Source organism: Chelonoidis abingdonii, chromosome 6 (genome assembly GCF_003597395.2).
Source record: "Chelonoidis abingdonii isolate Lonesome George chromosome 6, CheloAbing_2.0, whole genome shotgun sequence".
NCBI classification, from domain to species: domain Eukaryota; kingdom Metazoa; phylum Chordata; order Testudines; family Testudinidae; genus Chelonoidis; species Chelonoidis abingdonii.
In genome coordinates this window covers 1,542,191-1,559,789 of record NC_133774.1, presented here as the reverse complement: position 1 = coordinate 1,559,789, position 17,599 = coordinate 1,542,191, and the positions used below count along the sequence as shown (strand labels likewise).

The window sequence follows — 17,599 nt, the reverse complement described above, 5'->3', positions numbered from 1 at the left end:
TCCTGACTGCTTTGTGGGGAGCAGTTCCAGAGCATCGCCCGGACTCCGTGACAGGGGGTGTCCATTTGGATCTGGTGTTACCAACAGGGATGAATCAGTTGGAAGGTGAAGGTGGCGGAGCTTGGAGGAAGTGACATGATCTGATGGGATCAAGATCCTAAGAAAGGAGAACACAAACCAGCAAAACCAGGACACTGGGCTTCAGAAAGGGGAATTCTACGGACTCAGAGAAACAGCAGGGACCCGTGGAAGGAAGAGAAGGAGTCGAAGGGGGTTGGCAGTTCCAAAGCTGTAATATAGGGCCATTCCACGAAAGGAGAGAGAAGAGGAACGCAGGAGGCCAACGTGGCTGCACAAGGAGATTTTTAGCTCTCTACAAACCCCACAGGATGAATACAGGGACTGGAGGCAGGGCACGGCACCAGGGGTAGCACACGGGGAACAGTGCGAGCACTTAGGACAAAAATCAGGAGAGCAAGGCAGGAACGCGTTACAGCTGGCAAGGACTGTTAGAGGCCAGGAAGGGGAGTTCTTCAAATCTGTCAGATAGGGCAGTGTGGGGCGCTGCTCAGCGGAGGTGGTGAGCTGTCAGCTCCTCCAGCCCTGGATCATTGCCATTGCTCTGCTTCTGAGCCCCGCCTGTTGCCAACACCCCGACCCCCCACATGGGTCCCCCCTTTACTCAGTGTTCGGCTGCGGTCAACACGCGTGCATGTACCGTACCGGCGTTCTTCCGTGTCCCAGGATTGGCAATAAGAAGCTGAGCAATGATTTCGTTCACACCTTTCTGCTTTCTCTCCTAATACCTTCTCCTCGAGTACTGAAACATGCTATTTCCTCTGTACAACACCCAGTCTGCTGGGCAGCAGTCTGGAGGGAAGACAGGGTGAGAAGCTCAGACACTGTCCTGGCCCTGAGTGAAGCTAACGAGCTCAAACCTGGGCTGTACAAAGAAGGCCTGGTCCCTCCCCAGGGGCTCCCACTCCCCCAGACTCACGGCTGCCCCAGGAGGCTCCGAGCTGTGGGTGTGTGTGTGTGAAGGGGGAGTTCTTGAGGGTTTGGGGCAGGCTGGGAGCTGAGGCCAGGGCTCAGATACAAGTGTAACTGTTCATGGGGTTCAGGGGAGCCCCCAGCCTTCCCAATGTGTCCTGCAGCCCCTGATTCGCCCTTCCAAAGGTGTGAACCCTCCAGTACCACGACCGTCAGCCTCAGCTGACTCCGCTGTGGTTCTGTGGGGAGCATTTCACTGGTGGGGTAAATAAGTCCCGTCTCCCTGGCCTTTCGCTCTCCTCTGCCCCAGGGGTTCAGCCACCGGGAGGACGTGGGCACTGCTCCGTTACAGCTCTGGCCGGAGGGGGGGCAGGCAGCAGGCACAGGCTGGGCAATGATGCACAGACAGACTGAGCCGTTTCCCTCATTCTGACAGAGCTCCTTGTTCAGTGTGAGCAGACAGCGACTCGCTGTCCTTGTCACCTGGAAGCCGCCTCCTTCCCGTGCCTGCTCTGCCCGTGTGGGAGGCCGGTGGCTGTCTGCGATGGTGCGTCGTCCTCTGGGCTGGGATTCTGCCCTTGGTGAGGGTACAGGGCCGCGGCTGGAGGGTCGCCCAGCTCGCCTGCCAGTACCATCCTCAGGGAAGCTGATCTCATTTTTTAAGGCCTGGGTTAGTTTATTTGCCTGGGGTGGGCGAAGCACTGAGAACGCACGGGCACAAAATGTGACTCAACTTGCCCTGTGTGTGAGTGTCTGCTGCAAAAAATCCCAAAGGCAAACGGGCCCGTTGTGCGCTGGTCCCCATGTTCTGAACACGTGGGAGAGAGGCCTGAAGCGAGGCCTGGCCCTGGATTGTGGGGCTGCGGGTCGGGTCTGAGGAGCACCAGCAGATCGGGGCGGGCGGCAGGGAGAGCAGGGGGTGCAAGCAGAGCTCAGTGGTGGAGAAGCAGCACTCCCACTCCGAATTCAGTTAGTCCAGGTGTTAGCTCTTCGCCAGGCTGCATCATGGTATCTCGGCTGACTAATGATCATGTTCATAGTTTGTATTTAGCCGGCACCTTATCTCCAAGGCCCTAGCTTGGTTCTACACATAAACCGTTAAACCAGTCACATGTAGGCCTTGCTTCATGCACCCCTGAAATGCAGCCACCTCTGGGGTGGGATGCAGCGTCTTTAACAGCTGGAACTGCAGGGGCATTTAGGGGAGCTGGTTGGAACTGGGCCAGGACAGCGAGTTCACTTCCCAACTCTTATTCCATGGAACCGGCCAGTGCCCACCACTGGGGTTTCCTGTCTCGTCTCCAGGACTGCCCCCCAACACACACACACTCCCCAGACCTGGGGGAAGAGCTGCCCCTCCTGAATGACCAGAGCCGCTTGCTGCAGCAGGGCCCTGGAGCTGGGTGCTCCCTCCCTTCCCCCCTAGGGCTCAGCTGTCCCTGCCGGAGCATGGGGCACCCCACTGACCCCCGCCCCGGGAAGGCAGTACCTGTCTGCTCGCAGGGGCGGATGCTGGACAGGGCACTCTTCGTCTGGTTCAGCTTCTCTTTAATTTCTCTCTTCTCTTCCTGTACCCTCGCCAGCTCCTCCTTCGTTCCCTCCAACACAGCCTCCCGCTGTAGCAACTTTTCCTGGGTGCCGTTCATCTCCAGCTGCATCCGCTCCAGCTCCTCCCTGGCCTGCCCCAGCTCCTGCCTGGCCTGCCCCAGCTCCTGCCTGGCCTGCTCCAGCTCCCTCGCCGTCTGCGCCAGGGTCGCCCTCTTGGAGCTGACTTGCTGGGAGAGGCGGCTGCTCTCTGCCTCATGCGCTTGGGACGCCTGCTGCAGATGCTGGGAAACCTGCCAGTCTGCAGGGGACAGACAGCATGAGCCTGGGCCGGACGCAGGGACGCACGAGCTCCAGCATAGGCCAACGGGCACGTGCCAGCAGGTGCCAGCAGGGCAGGGCTGGGCCAGGAGGGCAACTCGAGAACTGGGCTCACGCATCCACCCCTGCAGGGCCCCAGGGGAACGGGGACCCTCCCAACCGTGGAGAACAGCCCCGTAATGCCAGAGCCTCCAGCAGCGACGACGGAGACTCAGGAACACTGGGCCGGGGCTGTTCAAACAGCCGGGAGGCGAGTGGGTGCTACAGCCAGCGGGGAACTTCCAAACCCACCGCGAGGGGCTGGGCACAGCGCCCTGCAGGCAGCCAGGCCAGGGCCAGCCGAGTGCCAGCCCCAGCAGTCTTTCCTGGCCCTGCCAGGGAGCTGGCCGTGCCGTACAGCCCTTTGGCCAGTAGAGCCGGGAACCCCCAGTGTGCTGACTGGCCCCAGCAACGTCTGTGCCGGTGGGTGGGTGCCAGGCGGGCGGCAGGTAGGGGGCTCAAGCAACAGGACCACACCCCTCCCCCCATCGGCCCCTCCCCAGAGAGGATTCCCAGAGAGGGCCCTCCATGGCTCCCTAGTAACAGGGCCCCTCCCGCCCCAGGACAGCCCCCCCACATCTCCCCGGTAACAAACCCCCCCCATCTGCCCCAGGACAGCCCCCCCACATCTCCCCGGTAACAAACCCCCCCCATCTGCCCCAGGACAGCCCCCCCACATCTCCCTGGTAACAACCCCCCCCCATCTGCCCCAGGACAGCCCCCCCACATCTCCCTGGTAACAACCCCCCCCCATCTGCCCCAGGACAGCCCCCCCACATCTCCCCGGTAACAAACCCCCCCCATCTGCCCCAGGACAGCCCCCCCATATCTTCCTGGTAATAGGGCCCCCCACCTGCCCCGGCACAGCCCCTCCCGTGGCTCCCCAGCTGGATCCGTGTTGCTGCTGGGGAGGTTTCTTGAGCTGCAGCCTGAACTCTCCTTTGCTCGGGTTTAACTCCTCCGCCACCGCGCCCTGAGCCCCCCTCACTTTCCCTGGGGTCCCCAGCCCCCCATATCATCACTCCCCACATGCAGCCCCTTCCCTCTCTCCCCTGGCCAGGTTTCGTTGGCGGGTGCCCACAGCCCGGGTCCCCTACTCACAGCGAACCCCCAGGCCGATGGTGGTGGCCAGGAGGAAGAGGCAGATCCCCAGCAGGCCGAGGGGCAGGTACCGCGTGCTCCACCCGGCCTCTGCGGGAGAGAACCGGCTGCGTTAACGAGGGGAGCCCTGGGCACCAGCTCCTCCCCCTCTCCCCCGGGAGGGCAACGGGCCTGGGAACTCAACCCCACGGCCAGCTCCCCCCTCAGGGTACCCAGGCAATGGGGCTCGGCCCCCCAGGAGGGCAGTGGGAGCCAGGGGAGAGCTCTCAGTGCCCTGGGGCCCGCAGGGACACAACCCAGGCTTAGGCTACCAACTCCAGTTCCCCCACAGTGCGTGGCTGGCAGCCGGGGGAAGGGGAAGCGTCGGAGCCCTGCCTGTGCCATGGGCCACGAACCCAGGCTTTGCCCCGTGCTTCTGCCAGCCCAGCTGGGGCTTCCTCGCTCCCCCACTCAGTGCCCATCCCCACCAGGAAAGGGGACACCCTGCCCAGTGGGGCATGGCCAGCCCAGCTGCTGGAGTGCAGGGGAGCGCCCCTGGGCACGTCTGGGCCAACCGCAGGCGCTGGGTCGTTCTCACCTGATCCCTGAGCCAGCCAGGCGTGAACCCCACAGACAGCAGAGCCCCAGCAGCGCCCCCAAGGCCGTCCTCTGGCCCAGGCCAGGTATCGCCCCCCGCCTGGGGCCTGGCCCAGCCTCCTGGGGACACGGTTCGCTCTAGCGCTTGCCCCTGCCCATGAGGTCTGTTCTCCCTCGCTCAGAGCCTGAAGGGAGCCGTGTCAGAGGGGGCTGTGTGGGGGTCTGAGCCCCTGTGAGCGGCTCCCTGCCCCTCGTGTGGGCTCTCCCCACGCACGCCCCACCAGCCGCTGGATTTCCGCTCTGTGGCCAGGCCAGCCTGCAGCAGGCACTGGGCCTGAGGCCTGGCTGGCTACACTGGGCGCTCACAGCTCCACTCAGAGCCGGGCGAGCGGCAGGGGAGACAGCTCCAGCCGGGGCCCCCCAAAGGAAGCTCCAGCGAGCGTTGGCCGCAGCAGCTCTGTAGGGCTCCAGGCCCCAGGGCTGTTACACAGGGGCTCTGCAGCCAGCAGGGACACAGGACACAGCCCTTATTATCATATACGGCAATTCGCTACCAGGCCGCTCGTGTGCAGGTGTCTGCGGGTGTAGCTCATGTACCTGTTATATGTGTTACCTTTCTGCCCGTCTGAGTGGGCAGCAACATGGTTCGGGTTCAGTATCCAGGGGTTACATTTCAATAACACAATGCAAAACCGGCTCGAACCCCCACCGAGTGACCTGGGACAATTACATACCACCACCACCCCCCAGGCGCCTCTGGAAGGCAAAACTTCCTGTCTCACAAGCACAGATTCTGAGTGTAGCAAAAATCTTTTAGAAATAAATAAACAAGCAATGCAGCATTATGCTGGGGAAACACTGCGAACAGGATTCATAACACAAACCATGAGCAAAAGACCCACCCCCCAAGTAAGTTGGGCAGTGTCCTCTTCCCCTCAGGGTCTTAAGTCCAGCAACCCAACTGTCACCCCTCCCACAGCTTCTGTCCTTGGTCAATGCAGCCTCAGATTTCAGAAGTTCACCTGCAGGGTTCGCCTCCCAGCCCGGGGGGAAGGTATGGAACACCTTACACGCTCCCCTGCTCAGGCCCTCAACAGCCGATTGCCAAGCTGCTCTGTGTCCTCTCTGCCAGCCACACTGCCCCACTAACCATCCCTCTCCACCAGCCACCCAGACCTCTTTGCCAGCCACACACCAGTATGACTCCAGGCCCCCCATAGGTAACAGCTCTCAGTGGTTTCAGCTGTCAGCAGGGAAGCTCCACTGCTCATGCACCTAGAGAAGCTTCTAACATCAGAAGCATGAGCCCAGGATAAGTCTAACACTTAAACCAAGGGACCAGTGATGTCAGCTCTCCAGGTGGTAAGAACCCTCTTATTGGAGTCTAAATTAGCTCCACTACATCTTGGGGGAGCCACACTAGCATCAGAAACCTATGTGCCTGTGGAACCCATGTCTCTTGCCTAGGGAGCGCTACTTAGTTGAGGGTGAGTCCCTCTGTCATAAAATACCAAGAACGGTTCTACTGTCCTTGATTCACAGAACCAGGATAACAACACTTTATTACTCCTGCCCCAATAACACAGAGACTGGGGATCCCACAGCAGCCAAAGTGACCATTTGGGCCAGCAGTCCCTTCATGCTAGGTGGGGTGGGTGGGCCCATGCAAACGAGATCAGTCCCTGAAGTCCTTTCCCACAGCTCACCTCCCGGTGTCAGGGGAGAGCTCGTTCTGACTGTGCAAACAGATAACGCCAGTTCATTGCCATGACGCTGTGGTGGTGGGTTGTCCCTGTGGTCAGAATTTCCCCTTAAATCCTTTATTTTCAGCTCCCCAGTACCTGGGGTTTCCGCTGCACTGTTCATAGGCCTCAAGCTGTACACTCACTGCTGAAGCTAACGTCTTACAGGAGATGGGCCCACAGGCTCCTCGCGTTACTGCCAAGCCAAACCCTTTGTGGAGATTCCTGCAAATTGTCCCCTCAGCCCCACAGATTGGCTCCCCTCATCCTGCACTGCTCCTCCAGCCCTCTGGCAGTGGGGCTGCTGCAGTGGGGCGGGGAGTGGGACAGGCTGTGCTAACCTGTGCCTGGGGGCAGAGCCCTAGTCAGCCATGGTGGCTCCAGTGCTTCCCTGGCCGGGATCAGTTCCCATAGGCACTGCTGCAGGGTGTGATGGTGAGCGGCTCTCGTCCCCAGAACCCCCGGGGCCCAAACCCTGCAGAGCTCAGCTGAAGGCTTGGGGGCCATGCTAAGGGGGGTATCCCTGAAGGCACAGCCACCTGGATAAAGACCCCTCTGGGGGGCTGAGCCAGCACAGCAGGGGGTCCTAGAGTTGGAGCCCAGGTCATGGGCTCACACCTGGCCCCCTGAGACCGGCCCAGGGAATGGGGGCCTGATCTAATGATGCTCCAGACAGTCGCCAGGCTGGGGCTGAAGCCACCAGGAAGACGGTGAATGCCACCCTGCTTGCGTTTGTGCAAAGGTCAGTGCGCCTGCCGTGTGACGAACTGGGACGTCTATTTATAGTGCCTCTGAAACTGTTGTGCCAAATCTCAGTGTACCCTACTATGCAGTCTTAAGTATATCCTCGTGGTGGGATAAGGGTGTGTGATTACAAAGAGGAAGGCGCAGTGCCCACTAAAGCCGGCAGCTTCGTCCCAGCACTGAATGGCCTTGGGCCCCTCTCTGCAAAAGGTCCATGAGACTGAAAGTGTTGGATGAGCAAAGGGATCAATTATACCTGGCCCGGGAAAGGAGCGGAAGTCGTATAAGAGGAAGGCATGGAGAGGTTAGTCTGGAGCTGGCTGGGGACAAGGAGTGAAGTGCAGACTGGGGGTCTGGCTCACTGCCCCCCAGAATGGACCGGCCGAGGGTCGGTTGCTGTACTACAAGCTCTGTTTAGACCCTGTTCCTGTCATCAATAAACCTCTGTTTTTCTGGCTGAGAGTCACGTCTGACTGAAGAGTGGGGGTGCAGACCTGTGGCTTCCCAGGACCCCGCTCGGGGGCTCGCTGTGGGAAGCACACGAGGGGCAGAGATGATCTGAGATGCTCAAGGTAAGACCAGGAGGTGAAGAACGGTGTGAGCTTCCTTGCCCTGAAACAATGTCTGCTCCAAGGGAGAGAGGAGGCTCCAAAGTCCGGACTGGCTTGTGGAGCAGTTCCAAGAGCATCGCCCGGCGACCGTCGTACAACATAGGTGCAGTGGTGGGATATACGGCACCCCGTGGACTGGCGCTTCTCAGTAAGGACTGGGGAGCAAGCTAAAAACAAAGGAGGATAAATGAGAGACCAGAGCGATGCTGAAGAACTGAAGAAGAGGAACGGTTTCAGGGGCCAGTTAACCTCTGGAAGTTGTGTTAAACCAGGAGAAGGACTGTTTGAGTAACAGGGTCCCCTGAGGAACGCAGCGAGCAGTCTAAAAGGGGGGAGGAGCTTGCCGCTCGACCCTGGAAAGAGAAGATTTTTGCAGTAGTCAGGCGTTCCCCTGGATTGCAGGAGGACAGTCCGGGCAGAGGACTCTTGCACAGCTCTGACAATCTGTAAAGGGAGTTGAGTGATACAGCTCTGATGAAGGAGCTTGGACACAGGCACAGTGTTCTTCTCTCTGAGACCTATGGGAGGAGAGCCAAGAGAGCATAGGCCATGAAGCGCAGAGCCACATTGGGATACGTGTGGGTAAGATTGATGGCCAGTAATCATCTCTCTTTAATGAAGGACATTGTCGATCCCTCGTCGCACAAAGAGAGAGTTACGCAAGGGGAAGGTCTCACCAATGGCACCAGTTACATCAGTGCAGTTGAGAGGAAGACCAGCTCATGAAGGCAGATTCACCTGAGAGACCTCAGATAAGGGTGACTTATCACCGTAGAGATCTGGGCAGCAGCTGGAGCAGCAGCGCTAAGTGCACTTCCATTGAAGTCTGTGCCACCAACCAGACTAGGATCTCACACGATTGGGTTCCCCATGCAGGATCGAGACGAGTGGGATTTGGAAGCAGAGCTGAGAGAGCGAAGGACCATGAGAGAGAGCAAGAGACTGCCAGTAAGCAGAAAAGCTGCAGGACAGAAGCAGCAGCAGCACCGGACTGGTGATGGTGGATAGGAGAGACATCAGAGCGGGCTGCCATAGGCAAGGGGTCGCAATGGAAGAAATCTAATTCGCTTGCCAAGTAAGGGCAGAGGCCCACTTTAGATACATGAGAATACTGTGTGTGTTCGGCGAAGTCTCGCAGTATCGCACGTATGAACTTAGTGGGACCTGCGAGAAAGTCCTCTGGGTAGAAAGCCCTCGCACTGCCTAGAACGTGTATTTATACGCCCTGTGCAGACGCAGAAGGATATCGATCGAGGTCTGAGATCATCTCTAGGGTTATGATCTCACAGATGATCACTACGATGGAGACGCGATAGTTATGAGAGGGTGACTGATCCCCTTGAGCAGAGGCGAGGTTACTATTTCGTGACATTTGTGTTGGGGCTTTATCATCTCAATTCAGGGGCACCTATTATTGTCTTCATTACCCACTATATTTTGTCAGTGAAATTTTTTTTGCCGAAACCACCGAGAGCGCACGTGAGAGGCTATTATGATTGTAATATAACTCTCTCATCGTCGCAGGACATCACCTCTTAGACCAAAGGGCATGTGGTTTGTTTTTTACTAATTGCGTAAATGGTGCATAAAATGTAAAATGTAAATAATACTCAAAGGACTCAATTTGGGCAGAGACACTGTAGTTGGATTGGGCTCTCCGCTAGAACTCAGTGGAGAAAGTCCTTACCTCCGCCATAATGAGTTGGTTCAGACAAGATGAGTACACTTAGCAAGTCTCTCTCTGCTCTTAAGCAGAAGCCTCAATGAGAGAGAGAGAGAGAAGTGAGGAGGAGAGACTGCATTTACGCCCACTCTCTCTCTTGGATCCTTTCCGGATCATTTGTCTGCCTCTTCAGCACCTTGAGTCCTATATACATCCCCGAGAGGAGGTTAGAGAGAGTCTACACACGAGCGCGCTACTATGAGATATAGCATTTGCGTGTTACAAGATTATGAGCAGAGCATTCGCACATGAGCCTGTTGCTCGACCTATTACTGAGTCATCTCACAGTGGTCAGCGTCTTAGACATCTAAAAGATAAGTGAGAGGATAACAGAGAACCAGACCTTATAGCACTCGCAGATGCGGGAGGGACACGCGCAGGCTAGGCATGGTCCATCTGCAGACAGAGCTACAGGTTTGTCTCTGGGTCTGCAAATGGATCTTCATGCACTTGGGACAATTTCGATAGTAAGCAGCGCGAGGAAGGCTTCACAGGACCAACAAGATAGAGCTTTCTAGTTAGGGCGGGGTAAATCCAGCCAGCGGGAAGCCCGATTTGAACACACCCTAAATCAAGAGTGAGAAACTGACACTGCAGTAGCCAAACAAGACAATATGGAGCAATGGGAAGCAGTGTTGTTTCTCTAAATAATGAGTACCTTCTCCTCTCTCTGCCTCTCAACAGCATGCTAGGCGTGAATCCCAAGGCAGTGCAAAGGTAGTCTCTCGAGTCTATGAGGGAAATCCTACCACTGAGATCAGATTATGCTGATGGATATCACTTTGAGCTGAGCATACATTGCCCTGCGAGGAGCGCTCTGCTTGGGGAAGGCTGCAGTACAGATGTTGCAGTAGCCGACGCCAGATAAATAGCAGGATGCGCTCGTACACGGGGCATTGGACCTCCCCAAGGACGCCGAAAGTAGAACTGAGGGAAATCAGGATGACCATCTGGTGGTCTGTTGGCGCTTCCCCGCCGCACCATAGCCACCACAGGCGTTCTCCCTCTCGAGCTGCTGGAACCAATGTGCCCAGTGTAAAAGAGTGATGAACAACCAGCGGGATCCTAGACCAAGGGAAGGATTTGAGATAAGCCGAGAATGGTCCGGTAACAAAGACTCCTCTGGTCGAAGATCTCTACTTGAGGGTTCCGGTAGTCGGTGCAATCTAATCTCCATCAGTGTTGCCCTCCATATTCGACTAAGTCACCTGGAATACCTGCAATGCCTCACCAGTATCACTATGTCGAGATGATAGATGGCTACGAAGGACATGCTGGCTTTAGAGGGATTACACGCCGTCTTACAAGCCATTGCAGGCCTCACGTGGGGCTGATCCCAAGGGAGGCAGGAATGGCGTTTTATGAGGGCCTACTCTAGAAGCTTAATTAGCCATTCACAAGCGCGTGCCGATGCCGACGGCTCATGCCTTAGGTGCTGGGTTGATGCACTTCTCATGAGACAAGGCGGAAGAGGGGGGAATCAAGAGGGAACTTGAGCGCCAGGCATACACACGTGAGTAACGATGTACATACTGTTAGCCAGACCTTGTCACCCGACATGTGCCTGTCAGCCAGGTTGATAAGAGGGGCGAGGATCGGACCTTCAAAGGAGGTCATTAGCCGACCACTAGAATGTAATCTGACACCATAGCCTGGAAAGTATAAAGATGGTGGATGGGAGAGGTGTTGTGTCTGGGCCACAAGATGGGGAGCGATGCCCAGCCCAGACGGGCCAAGGCCAAGAAGGGTGGGCTCTTAAGCCAAGGACCCAAGTCAGCCGAATCGCAGCCGCAGAGTGCTGGGACCAGACCCTTGACCAGTTTATACCAAAACCCCAGGAGTCATTTGGGTGGCAAAAGGCGGGTACAGGTCCTCAGCACCTCTAAATACCCTTCTCCACATAAGCGGCACCAGAGAGTGGCATCAAAGCACCACACTCAAAGCCCAAGAGAGAGGGTCATCAATAAGTCTGGACCTCAGCCCCTCGTGTGTAAACCCTCACCCTCAAGGAATGTGGAGGAGATGAAAGGGCATCCATGGGACGTTGGTGGCTCTGCAACTCCAGGTCACCTTAGGGCTATGTGTACTGGCCAGAGTTCGGGGGATCTTTGGGTCTCGAAGAGAGAGGAGAGAAAGTTGTCCGGAGTCCCCGTCAGTATACGTTTGCCCGGCGGGGCCACGTATGCTCTGTGAATGCCTACTCACTAAGCCAGTCCGGACTTTGGGAGCTCCTCTCTTCCTCTATACAGTCAGATTCAGCTGTGAATGATCCCTTCAAGACCATCAGGCCATTGCCTATGGAGCAGCACACTTGTTACAGAGTAAAAGAAAAGTCTCACACGTCTATACACACTGCCCCAGTCCCTTGGGAGTCTACTCACCCTTGGAGCATTCAGCACTCCATATCACCTCTGCACCTCGCTCGTGCCTAGTCCTTCCCACAGCGAGTCCAGAATAGGCGGGTCCTGGAAAGAACACAAGGGTAACCTGACCCCCACTATTGCAGTACAGTACGTTGACTCTCCAGCCAGAAAATTCAGATGTTTTATTCGATGGACAGCGGTACAGAGTCTAAAACCAGAATGCTGCTTAGATTCTAGCGAACCAGTACCCACCTCGGCCGGGTCCATCATTCTGAGCGGCCACCTGAGCCAGAACCCCCACGCTTGCAAAGTTCATATCTTTGTCCCCCAGTGCAAGCCTCCAGACTTAAAACCTCCTTTCAGCCCTTACCTCTCTTGCATCAGAAGCCCATTAATTCTATCGATCAGGGCCAGGTCACCTGATCCCTCTTGTCCTCCAAACGAACTTTCGAGTTTGGCACCTTAGACAGAGGAGGAGAGCCCCAGGTCCATCAGTTGCTAGGGAGACATGAGTTGCCCTGCATTTAGGGGCAACATTGGGCTCCCTTTCCTCCTGGCCTCAGCAATCACACACCCTTGAGCACACACTCGACGTAACTTAATCGAACCTGAGCAACATAGGGGACACTGAAGGCACCAACGACAAAGTGTTCAGTATGCGGAACATATATCGAACAGCCCATTCGTCACACCGTTTAAACATGGATGGTTCCGAATGAATGGCAATGTCTGTTCGGGCTCTTGACCAGCTACCTCCAAACCCCACGCCTGACGCTCTCTTCCGTTCGCTGCGCTTGCTGTGACTAAGACCGAGGAATGCACCTTGCAGTGCTTGGGTCGTCTGTCGCTAGGTCCAGTTACGCACACTGAGCAACCCTTCACCTGGCCAGTTTCGTTGCTGACTTGTGAAGTGCGTTTCTCGTCTTGCTCCCTGGCATGGTATTACTTCGGTGCGATTACAACCATACTTGGTCTATGTTTGCCTCGTTGGACATTTCCTCCTAATAACGTAAGCGGCTACCCAGAAATCCCTTAGATTCTCTGCTAACTCCTCCCTGTCTGAAAATAAAGGGTCACTTGCTCTCCACACCCCGTGATACAGCCCGAGCCCTGTCCGCATGCCGGCTGCTGGGTCCCTGCTCCCCAAGCCGAGCCGTGAGTGCGTATCTGCCCCGGCACGTTTCCTAAGCCTGGGCCATAGCTCCATAACCAAGGGCATTACCGCCTGACACTCATGAATAGCCATGAGGAGCGCGCTGGGGACGGGTCCAGAGGATTGGCCTGCAAAGAGGGAGTGAGGTATACGGCGCCAGCTGGGATACCTGCCCTAAGCATTGCTCCCCAATTCAGGAGACCCCTGGGCTGGGGGTTGGTGGGGACAGCCTGTAATCAACACATTCACTTTGCTCTGATCTGCACCTTAGTCCACACATGCTCAACACCTCCCAAAGTCTAGGAGGTTCTCACAAATGTAGGTGAAGTCTCCTACTTATTGCGAGATCTCTGCTGCGGGCGCTGCAGGGGCCAGACAGGATGGGCGCTGTTAGTATGCAGGCCTGGATCAGGGCAAGGGCGCACCACCGGCAAGGGGGTTCCACGTCAGGGCACTCTTACCTCCAGCTGGACTCCTGGAGCACGTATTGTTCCCCCGAGGCCTTACATCGAACACTCAAAGGTCGCATTAAAAACGACGCTACTGACTCGCTAACATCCATCTAACCTGGTTGGTCATTGAGGCCATCCAAACCAGTTTGGTGCATTTGTTGTCTTGGCCCGAAGATATATAATATTGTAATACCTGGTGTGATACACAGAAGAACTTTCTAAGTAAATGAAAATCAGACTGCTGTCACTTCTTTCTATTTGCCAAAATCTTCTAAAGTGCTTTAAAAAAAAAAGTCTCGATCCTCTGTTGTATGAATATAATATAGCAGGATATGGAGAAAGAATGGAGCTGTCCATTTAGAAGCTCAATACAATTACTCACCACCAACCAAATAACACATAGATTACATTTAAAAAAATATATATACAATAATGTGCTAAAATATAAAGGTATGAATTCCTTGTTAACCAACAACTTTTGAATCCATTCAAATGCCTAGAGAAAACCTATTGATTAGTCTATTTTCTAAAGTAGGAAACATTGCTAAATTAAATCTAGCAGCATAGAGTCACAATTCAGAACAATGTTTATTTTGCCATCTCCTTGTGCAGAGCATTTAGCTAGAAGTCAGTGCTCATGCAGGTATACATTCATATTTATATGCGGTATACCTAAAAGCCCATCTAACCGACAGAAACATCATAACAGTGACTGCATCTTAATATAATGGTGATGACATAGGAACATGAAGTGTGTATAAACTTTGGAAAATATAAGAAGAGATGAAAATAGATCGTCTAGGATAAATAATGTGGGTCCCATTTAGGATAATTCAACAAAGAGGGCTGGCTTTATTCTGGAGTATTAAAGTAATTTGATATTATTAATTTGTGCTTGTAAGTGAAAAAGAAAACGAGCGTGATTCTAAAGATATGATAACTCTAGATAATGAGATACGTTCGTGGGAATGAGAATAAGTTGGTCATGAGACAGAAATGTCCTCAATCTTATAGTTCGAAAATACATGACAAAGGAAAGTAGCTATACCCTCGTCTATTGTTCCTCAAGTCACTGAAAGACTCAGGAAGACTATCATCTATGCTAAGCACATTGAGATTTTACACCAGTGATTACACAGATATATCTATCATCATAACCTAAAGTTAAGTGAATGAAAGTGAGAATCCCTGGAAAGAAGATAACGAAACCCAGGAGAAATCTAGAGCCATAAAGACACATGTCGTAATGGAAATACAATCGTGTCACTCTCGCTTGACGATGGAAAAATAGTTGTACTATCCTGACAGTCTGAATCTTATCTAAATCTTTGTCTGGTAGTGAGGTACCACACGTAGTTGAAGAAGGAACAAGAAAACGCCCCTCGATCTCAGAAAGTTCAGATTTTCAGAATAAGAATTCAGGAAGGCCAGCATATATAATTGAGCACATAAGAAAGACCTGAGAACTCTAAGCTATTATGAAAATGCAGAACAAGTGTTGTTGAAAAAAGAGAAACGTAAATTTAAATTCTCAGGGAATAACCCTGCAAGGATGATTTTCTGTACAATAAAATCATGCCCATTGCTTTAAAAGTTGTATAGACTGTTGACGTGGCCCTAAATATGCCTAGTAAAGGAAAAAGCCTAATCTCTGTCTGTCCTTGTCGTCCCCTGATCCAGGCCTGCACATAGGGTACATTACAGTCGCAGCGCATTGGCGGAACAAACTCCACTGTTTAACGGTAATGTCGCCTCTGACTTTATTGCCCCGCCTGCTCATGCAGCCGCCGCTAATAATTGCAGCACGAAGAGACGAGTGGAGCTCACCCGTCACCGGACATTATATCCGATAGGTATCGAGAACATTTCTGGCCGGCCCAACCGGGAGAGTGAGAGGGCAGTAGGAGGCAAGGTGCAGAGCATAGCAGAAGGTGAGTTTAGTGGCCTGCGAGATTCAAGTAATATCCTGTATCCAGACCATATGAATAGTGTTTTGTGGGAACCAATCTTGATTCCCCTTAACCCTACCCCCCCAGCCCAGGGTCCTGCGGGGGAGCAAGCTTGGGCAAGGTACCTGACTAACAGGGCCTCCTATGATTATACAAACTCCCTTTGAGGAACTTCTGCCACCGTCTCTTGGCCTCGTTCTAGTGCCTCTGGCACGACAGAGCAGCGGTTCGCGGGAGCCTGTGCGCAGTCTGATCCTTCACCCTTAAAATATTGTTGTGTTACGGGCCGTCCAATTTTATTTGAAGACACGAGTGAAAACTCACCATCCTGTCACTCCCATGGGGACTCCTGGGAAGAATAGGGGCGAGCGAGAAAGGGAGTTCATTTTCCTAAAGGCAAGGCGTTGGAGTTGGCTCTTTGGCCCATGGTCAAAACAAGAAGAAAAAGGCAAAAAAATCAGAAAAAGAAAAAGATGCCCAATAAAAAAAAAAATCCAATAAATATATGAAAAAACTTCAGGATGGGGGGCGAGGGCCAGGAACCACCTGTATAAAAGCAAGTCATTTCTTGTGGGGGAGTTGGAAAAAAATTAAATAAATCCAGATCGAGAAGACTTAGTGTGGAGCGCTAGGAATAGGAGATCTGGCAGGGCCTAATAGGTGCATGTGGATAATATTCACTTTTCTTCAGTATACTATTAGCTCCTTTGCAATGGATACACCGGGGTAGATGGTTTTTGAGCGGAAACATCAAGAAAAAGGGGAAGTTGGTTAATTTTTCATACTAGTTCTGTCTGTTTATAATTACATAGTAAAGTAAGTGCCATGAGGAGTTAAAATGAGCATTGGGTTTTGGTAATAAGCCGGGAAATATGATGCATCAGTTATCAATAAATACTCATATAACGTAGAGAATATGACTAAAGGATTTGAAATTAAGCAACAAAAATGCCAGGGGAGCAAAGCGAGACGCCCCTCAGACTTGGGGCGATGAGATTTGCATGCAGGTTTATTTAGGGGCATAGAGCAGGCAAAATGAAGGCGCGATCAAAATATAGATAGCTGTGTCGCCAAACATGGACTCAAAATAGTCAGTTGACGTGCTCCAAGTGTCTAGTACCATTAGATAAAGGTATCCAATGTTTTTGTACTAGGCTCCACCGAAGAGCATAGACCCCACAGTGCACTAGAAGCTCCTCGGCTCTAATCTTGGTCTGGAGGATGCATAGGTGGTTGTATTATTCGAACGCAAGTCTATACCTCTGCGGCGAGTTTATATAACCAGGTTCTGGGAAAGTCCATAGCCCGACAGGACATATTAGATAAGAGTCATCCAAATATACAATTTAAGGAGCATGGGGGTTGCTTAATGGGTCAAGGCTAGACACCGGGCCAGGAAGTGACTGGAAGGAGTGCATTGGTTCCCAAAAAGGCCATTGCCTGGCAGAAGAGTCATAATAAAATGTTCCAATGCTTTAATAGGCGACTTGTGAATAATGCAAATATAGCATACAAGAAGTCCGAGAGGAAAGCAAACCAGAGAAAATGCCAAGTTCGCGAAACACATCACAGGTTAATTAAACGCGGGTGAACGCAGCGAGGAAACTGGGGACACTTGGGCTTTATTTCACTGAAGTTGTTCTTAATGGTAATTTGCTCTGATTAGCAACTAACTGTGATGGTGCTTCAGTGTCCCCTATGCAGTTCTATTCTATGTTATGCCTTCGGTTGGTGGGATAAGGGTGTGTGAGATTTTGCTGGACGAGGGAAGGGCCAGTGCCCCTCATTCTCAAATATGCACTCTTGGTCTGGTTAGGCAACTAAGAGTTCGTATGGTGCGGTCTCCCTCTCCAGCAACTGATGGCCTAGTGGCGCCCTCCTCTGCAAAGCGCCTGCCAAACTGAAGAAGGGAAGTGTTTTGGGAGACAAAAGGTTTTAGCACGAATGGAGTGAACGGATGCCCACCTGGTGTCAGTCCCGCGGGAGAGGAAAGATGTGAGTAAGACGGAGAGTTACTGAGCAAGTAGTGATGCCATGAGAGTATAATAGGGCTGAAGGTCGGTTAGTCCTGTACGGATTGCATGCCATGGCGGACCAGGAGTGAAGGTGCATGCGGTGCATAATATATGTGTGGGGTCTGGCTCAGGAGACTGCCTGGCCGACGCAAAATGGGGACACCCGGCACTTGAGGCATTTCTCGGCGGTTTCTCGGATTCTCGTTCTTGTATCTACAAGCTCTGTTTTACGACTATGAACGTTCTCTGTTCCTGTCATCGATAACTAACCTCCT

At 53.5% G+C, this 17,599-nt stretch overlaps 1 protein-coding gene across 1 annotated transcript in view; it reads right to left on the bottom strand.

The window, feature by feature from the left end:
- Positions 1-799: 799 nt before the first annotated feature.
- CD72 (CD72 molecule) overlaps positions 800-17,599 on the bottom strand; it is a 19,550-nt gene continuing 2,750 nt past the window's right edge. Inside the window, exons 3-5 of the mRNA XM_032789820.2 lie at positions 3,997-4,086; positions 2,480-2,836; positions 800-870 (exon numbers count right to left, since the gene is read on the bottom strand). Of these exons, the coding sequence (XP_032645711.2) occupies positions 800-870; positions 2,480-2,836; positions 3,997-4,086 (518 nt within the window). The remainder of the gene's footprint in view (positions 871-2,479; positions 2,837-3,996; positions 4,087-17,599) is intronic.